Genomic DNA, 8094 nt, shown 5'->3' with positions numbered 1-8094 from the left:
GTAGACCAAGGTTTTAAATTTGCTGAATTTTGGTCCAGATGTTTGGTCTCCATTCTGGTCAAGGGCATCGTAGACTTCTTTGCATGACATCAGCATTTTAATATAATGTAGCCCTTGACCTAATGAAATATGAAAGTATTATGTCATTCCATATAAACAGCACCGATTTAGATATGAGCATTCAATTGTAATCAGAATTTTTAAAAATTATGTAATTAAAAGAAATTAAAGTTTTTTCTGCAGGTCTCAGGCTTGAAATTGAAGCTGTCATCAGGCTGCTGAGGTTTAATTACCTTAGTAACCTGGCAGCAATGTTGAAGTCAGAATAGGAAATCTGTTTTATAGGAAGGCTAATAAATCAAAAACTTGCCCTTTATGTGCAAAACCCCAAAAGAATTTAAGGTTACTACATATGCAGATAGCACACATATAAAAAAGTTGGCTACCCTGAGAGGTGGTGCGCCAAACTGGCTACAGTGGCTACAGAGATCAGTCAGGGGTAAAATATAGCGCAGGTTAGGGAGACAAGTGCAAATAACAGACACAATGATTTTTGCACTTTGCACCGTAGATGCGGGTCTTTGCAGGCCCGGATTTGTGGAGAGGCCACAAAGGCCCAGGCCTAGGGCGGCAGAAATTTAGGGACTTGCACGTTTGCGCATTCGCACTAGGTGAGGGGGGCTGCGACCAGCGGGGCGGCCTAGGGGCGCTCGAAACACGAATCCGGCACTGGGTCTTTGTGCTCCATTCTGGACCTGTGCTCCTCATATGAATACAGCACTGCCAGCATTTGGTAGCAAGTATTAGGGTAGGGTTGGCACCTGTCCGCTTTTGACCCAGACAGCCCGGGTCAAAACTGGCTGCCCTGATTCCCCAATTTGAAAAAACGCACAGGACTCGCTGATCATCACTTCATATCCCCCATGATATTACAGTACCACCCATGTACCATCAGTGTCCCACCTAGTGATGTCATGCCCCACACCATTGCCTGAAAATAGCAACCACAAAAGGAAGCAACCCTACATAAGGGGTGGAGGTACATAGGCATCTACCATGCTGCTCCCTAACTTGCATGACATTCAGACACATGTTAGGGATCACGAGCAGGTGCAGGGTGTTAAGAAGGCCTGTGCTTTTCATCTCTCCTATGGATGCCTTGTACTCACTGTACCTTACAGAAGATTCAGTCCCCAGGTGTAGTTCAACAATAACAAAGGGTAAACTACTGCATTAGCCTGATTTATACCTGCTTATACATGGTACAATATACTTCTTAACACTTAAGGGACCTATAACTAACTAGCCAATAACCTTGAAAAATGTTAATACAAATGTTAACTATGAGTTTTACACAGTAAAGCAGGAGGCAGATTACTACAAAGTATGTAATTAGGCTGTGGCATTAGTTCCCTACACCTACCTGTTCTGAATAGGTAAGAATCATATCTGAAATCAGTGGAAAGAGCCCCATTTTGCCATTAATCTATAGTTTTACATCTTGCCACTATATATATATATATATATATATATATATATATATATATATATATATATATATATATATATAATATATATACATGGAGGTAAAATAATAAAAGCATTTTTAAAGACCTTATTTTAAAAGCTGTGAATGCTAGACTAACAAAAATGAGCAGCACTACTAATTTGCCGCCAACAGACCAACTAGGCATGGACAGAAACTCCTATTCTGCATTAGATAACAAAATCTTTATTAACATTCTGTAATGGTCAAAAGAGATAAGACAGCACCGGGTGGCAAAAGTGTGTTAGACACTCCTTTTCCAGAGATCAGCACCATTTCAAAATTACTTGCTGTGGAAACAGTTGAAACTTGGTAAAAATTTTTGGACTATTACTAAACATGGATGGCTTTGAAAAAGACCACCATTATTCAGAAGTACCTGAGATCTCTGTTGTGCCAAGTCATCTCCATGAAGCTCAGAAAGATGTGCCAGGTAAGGACTAAAACATATGTGCAGTAGCTCTGGGTAATGACAAATTACACTGTTGTTTCAATAAAATCCAGTTTTGTTTTTTGAAAGACCATGTCATAAAGAAAACCAACATTTCCTTCAATAAAAATTAATATTCTTCTATTTCAACACAACTTACAAGAACAGTTTAATATATACTAAAGTGTAGTCTTCTAATCCCCCCTTAACAGATAGTGGGGTTTGTAATAGTACCACACAGAAACTAAAGTAACAGAAATGCAAAAGCTATTGTTGATGATATGGCTTCTTTTTTCTCATCTAAAGGATGATCTAAAGTGGTATCTCCCACACATGTTATATGTTGATATCATGATATGTTGAAATCTTGATCATTATAGGAATTTCATACAGTTAATCATGAAGTGTATCTGAGACACTGGGAAGTACCTGTACTGCATACTGCACCCAATTCTCTCTCAAGTGTTACAATGTATGCAGTTTGTGGAATTTGCACTTAGAATATTCCATTTTTATATTTAGTGACCTGCTATTTATTAAATTCTACATGTAATTCCTAACACACTCTAGGTTAAATGGGCACTACAGCTCCTTTTTCAATAGGGCTTGTGCTGAATTTTTTTTGGTAGTGTTTTAATCATTAATCAATTTTTGGTTATATATTGAGCTGAACCACACAAACAGGGAAACTGGACCTACTCCCTATTTGTTTTTTACAAGGTAAACATTGGATTACCAGTATACAACTCCATCTTTTCACCCTTTCTTGTGACTCTTTTGTTAAGGTGCCCATACACGGGCCGACTATAGCTGCCGATATCGGTCCCTTGGACCGATTCGGCAGCTAATCGGCCCGTGTATGGGCAGAACAGAGCTGCCTGGCTGACCGATATCTGGCCTGAAATTGGCCAGATCTCGATCGGCCAGGTTAGAAAATCCGGTCGGATCGGGGACTGCATGGGCTCGTTGATGCGGCCCCCGAACCGACTGCCCCATAAGATCAAATGTAGCCAAACGATCGGATTATTTTTTTTTAAAGCAGCTTGCTACCCGATATCGCCCACCCGTAGGTGGGAATATCGGGTGAAGATCCGCTCGCTTGGCGACATCGCCAAGCGAGCGGATCTTATAGTGTATGGGCACCTTTAGCAGAAGCCCATTATGCAGGGGGATTATCTGCACACTAGTGATCAAATAATCATAATAATAACTCGTATTGAACAAGTGTGTATACTGCCACTTTAATCCCTGTAATAGGGATTTTAGACTGTAAGTGCCACTGTGGCAGGGACTGATGTGAATGATAAACAAATATGAGTCATATGATACAAATAAATCACTATGATCTGATAACTGACAGCACTATTTATATAGTGAATAATGTCCCCCCTATTGTATGGGTCCCCGATCTTTTTAACCTGTGAGCCACATTCAAATGTAAAAAGAGTTTGGAAGCAACATAAGCATTAAAAAAAAAAGTTCCTGGGGGTGCAAACTATGGGCTGTGTTGACTGGTAGCCCACAGGAGGCTCTGTTTGGTAGTACACCTGGTTATGTTGTGATCAACATAAGCCACTTGTTGGGGACCCCAGTCCTATTGTAAAATATACGGTTAGTCATTGAGGAGTTCCATGACCATATAAAGGCACAGGGCTGAAGGTTGATTGCTTTTATACAGGTCATTGAATACCAAGACAACTTCTATTACCCTCATATTTTACAACAGGTGGTACATTATTTATTATAATACACATGCATAATGAGTCATGTGGCAGAAATTACATCACTAAGCACAATTTATAAGGACATTTTACTTCACAGTATTTATTTTAATCATATATTAATGTAACTTTTGTAGAGCTTATGACACGGCGTTTGCGAGATCGAACTCTCCTGAAGAGGAAAAGAGAAGAAGCACAAGAGAAAGATTCTTTCCAGTGGGTTTGGGGGTAAATTTTCAGGTTACACTGGGAAATTTTAGTAAGGAATATACATGATGGTTCACAGGACAACAACTTGATTGTAGTTATATATTTATATGTAAAGTCTTACCCCTGATAGTAGTGGGCCAAGGTGCTCATGCCCCAGACCTTCAGCTTAGGGAGCCATATAGGAATATACAGGAACAAAAACAGCAGGCAGGCACATCTGGTATCCGAAAAAATGCGAATAAAGTCTAGAACAGCAGCTTGTTAAGACCACAAGCTGCTGTTCTAGACTTTATTCACATTTTTTCGGATACCAGATGTGTCTGCCTGCTGTTTTTGTTCCTGTATACACTGGGAAATTGTTAGATTAATTAGCAATTAACTATAGGATTGAAAAACAATGGTTCCAGACTAATTTTGAGACTCCTTATTAACTGGGGTTTTACCTGGCAGGCAGATAGGACAACATTTTTAAAATGAGTAAGTAAGTAATATAGAGGCTCTCTCACATATATTTATGCAGAGTGGGAAAGTTCTTGTTTTAAAATCACTATGGATTATATAATAGATTATATTATGGAAAAATATAAACAATACATGTAAGCACAGGGCTACAACCCTATTTATTAGAAATGTGCATCTATGATCCCCAATAAGAAATAATTAATAAGAAGTAATGTTTGCCAAGAGATTGCAATGTGAAGCGAAACAGAGCAATTCATATGGCTGCTGACTACAGAGAGATAGTCAAATAAATGAATCCTTGTAGCCAAGATTTGCCTTTCACAGTTAAAGCCCATTGAATTAAGCTCAGATCCACTGACCACTACAGAGTCTGGAGACTGAAGGTTTGTGATAACATAGCATTTGTTTTAAAAGGTTCATGTAGGCCATGAAAAATATCTAAATCAGAGATTTCTTGCAACCTTTGCTTTATTTATAAATATGTTGCATTTACTTAATTTTTCCATAATAGTTAAGTAATACATAAAGGTTATTCTGCACAGGGAGCATAATATTTTTGTTTAATCAAATAAGTATATATATATATTCTGCCCTTGATCACCAATAAGGATTCATTTAGAATGCAGTGTCCTATAAAGTCTGCAGATCTTCCCTTCCAGCATGTTTGGGATTAAAATAAGAAATGAGATGGAAATACAATGCCTTTATAGACTAGCACCAGTAGGTGGTGTGCAGGCATTCCGTTAGGCACATTTGGCTTCTTATTTTTAAGGCTAAATGTACAAGTACAAGTTAAACTGCATTTCTTAAAAGCTTTTAAGACTGTGCTACCTTTAAGTGTATTTTCCATTTGCATATGGAACCATAATTCAACATTTAAATGCATACATTTACGTTTTTCTGTTTTTCTTTTTTCATTTTCCCCCATAATAAGCATGGTCCCAAGTTCGGCACTAGTTCAAAGTGTACAAAGCTCTACAACACAACAAAATTTGTAATAACCCATGTTAGCAGAAAAAGCTTGCAAGTATTTGTGCACTTTTTTTCCTTATATGGGCATCTAATTAGCAATAAAATATTGACAAAGGTTTTTTATATTTTTGCCATTTATGTCTGTTCTTTTCCTGTAATGAAGTTCCCATTAATGTTGTAAGAAACTAAGAGATATCAATTCAGATATGTGTTTAACTTATCTTTAGGGGGCAAACTAGCAGTAAGGGACAACGCAAAGGCAAAACTTCAGGACGTGGGAGAAGGAAGGTGCAAAAAGCTGAGCCTGAGCCAGATGTTCAGAGTGAGTTAGCATGTGAAGAAGAACCACAGCCTACACTTGAAGTCTTACAGGAGAAGACAGAAAATGGACAGGAGCTCCTACATTATCATGGAGATCCAGACCTGGCAGTTACTGAAGAAGTTAACAAAGATGTAGCCTATTTAACACATGAAGAGGAGGCTGGGCATGTTTCTCACAGCAGCATCCCTTTCCTATCAGGTACATTATATATACGATTATGAATGGAAAGTCTTAAGGAAAAACATGTACTGGTCTAGGGTAGTAAACAACAGGCTTGTCAAATGCACAAAACCTGCTGGAAAAAACTTAGTACTGCAAGTCTAGTGCAGGAGATGCCTGGGAAGCTGGAGAAAGCTGGAGGAAGCTGGTTGTGGGCCCCATATTGCCCCACCCCTCACAGGGGGCACTTTTTTTTCAGTGAGTGTGATACAAGTGGCATCATTGAATACCGGATGTATTTTTTTAGGCTGTTGGGTATTATTAGGTTAAAAATACAGGAATATATATTGATATTAATAGTTTTTGGGTATTACATGATTTCTGCAGTGGTTATGGTTTGTTATATATGGCTTTTCCCTAACTCAAATGCTGGAAGATGTACAAAAATGTGCCTTATATTTTTTCATTGTATTACTTTAGAAGACAAGGAGCTAGAGCCAGAGCTAGAGCCGGAGCCGGAGCCAGAGACAGAAGAGGAGGCAAGGCCGGTGTCCCTAGCTACAATTCCATTACCTGAGACTCTCAGCTTCTCTCAGGAACATCAATGTGAGGAACAAAATATCTACACACATTTAATTTAATCTGTGCTACTGGTACACAAAGCTTCCTTTATAAAAGTTATATAGTGTTTCTGTTCAGAAATTTTGAAAATAGTTTGTATCATAGACAAAATTTTGGCCTAAAAACAGGGGCCATAAATTATACAAGGTTCTAAAACGGTACTGACCACCTTTTACAATGTCTTAGACTGAATATTTTTGATATATAACATGATCACTAACATAAAAAGTCTGTGTAACAATGTGTACCCTTTCATTTTTTTCTACCACAGACAGCACTGCATTCATGGGGGAAGCTGCTGGTCACAGTGCTTCATTTCAGAGTGCAGATACCTGTGGCAAGCTGCATTCTGCACAAGGCAATGTGTAAACTGCAAAAACTGCAAAACATGGCCGCTTTTTGAACTTTCATCACTGTGTTCAGTTTCGCAAATAACTCCTCAAGTGTACAAAAACTATCTTTGATGTAGAAACTATGGGTTGTTAACATGCACTGAATTTTGTTCGTGCTTACATTATTTTCTGTGTAATATGAAATGGATGATTGGAACGTGTCCACTGGACATTTTGTTCCAAACATTTAAAGGGGTTGTTCACCTTTAAGTTAACTTTTTGTATGATGTAGAGAGTAATATTCTAAGAAAATTTGCATTGGGTCTTCATTTTTCGTAGTCTGTGGATTTTTAATTATTTTCTGTTTAGCAACTCTCCAATTTGAAATTTCAGCAGTTATCTCGTGTCCTGGGCATTCAAATTACCTTAGCCAGTGACCCCCATTTGAAATTTGGAAAGAGTCAGAAAAAGATAGCAAATTATTTAAAAAAACTATAAAAAATAAAGAAGACCAGTTGAAAGATCTGGCCATTCTATAACATACAACAAGTTAACTTAAAGGTGAACCACTCCTTTAAGGTATAAAATTGGCGTAACTAGAGCAGAAATAAAACTGTCTGTTTCTGATCAAGTTGAACAGCGCCAAACATAAAATGACATGTAGGTTTCTTAACTTTATTTTATTACAGAGCTGTAAGGTGCAAAGAGATTAAGTGACTTACCTGTGGGCAATTAAGCTCATTATTTCTGCTACTGTCATGACTTTTTGTAGCAATGCAATAATTTAGTTTCTTGGTTATATATAATGTCATGTCATGTTTTTTTTTGTTTTTTTTTTATATATAGCCCTGTAAGGTGTGTGTGGGGAGGTGGGGGGCAGTTGGTAGTTCAGTTTTAATACAATGCCTGCCTGAAAATTGGATTTCTTAAATTTCAGTAAATGTAAATAAACCTAAAATATATTTAGCATTGTTGACCATATAGTTATAAGTGATCATTTGTTTGCATTGTTCTTTGTGTTTGAGTATTCATTAAACAAATAAAAAGACATGTCAGTGTGAATTGCTTTTGTTTTGAGGATCTTGTTTTTTCTGTCCATCATCTACCATCGCCATTTTCTCCCTAAAATCATAATTTTAACATAAGGAAATGTAAACCTTTAAATACTAACATTTTAATAATTAAATATACCAAGGTGACTCCAACCAATTTAAATACAGAACACAGGTACATCCACTGTGTGTGCGAGAATCACCCCCATGTGGCAACAGCCTTAACCTAGCAACATGTTTTGGCAGCAAAAGGAAAAAAAAAGGGAA

General features: G+C 37.6%; 1 protein-coding gene across 2 annotated transcripts; it reads left to right on the top strand.

Annotated features, from left to right (window-relative positions):
* Positions 1–1724: 1724 nt before the first annotated feature.
* On the top strand, positions 1725–7837 carry hemgn (hemogen). Of its 2 annotated transcripts, none has more exons than XM_002936691.5 (5): positions 1725–1979; positions 3835–3925; positions 5569–5861; positions 6303–6428; positions 6715–7837. In XM_002936691.5, exons 1-5 carry the CDS (start codon positions 1886–1888, stop codon positions 6810–6812), a joined length of 702 nt encoding a protein of 233 aa, XP_002936737.2. In that variant the 5' UTR covers positions 1725–1885; the 3' UTR covers positions 6813–7837. The 2 variants fall into 2 exon arrangements, with proteins under 2 accessions (XP_002936737.2, XP_004910955.1); XM_004910898.4 differs by having other exon boundaries at positions 1732–1979; positions 3835–3913.
* Positions 7838–8094: the final 257 nt, after the last annotated feature.

Source organism: Xenopus tropicalis, chromosome 1 (genome assembly GCF_000004195.4).
Source record: "Xenopus tropicalis strain Nigerian chromosome 1, UCB_Xtro_10.0, whole genome shotgun sequence".
In the NCBI taxonomy this organism is placed as follows: Eukaryota; Metazoa; Chordata; class Amphibia; order Anura; family Pipidae; genus Xenopus; species Xenopus tropicalis.
The sequence above is the reverse complement of the archived record's forward strand: the minus strand, read 5'-3'. Positions and strand labels throughout refer to the sequence as shown.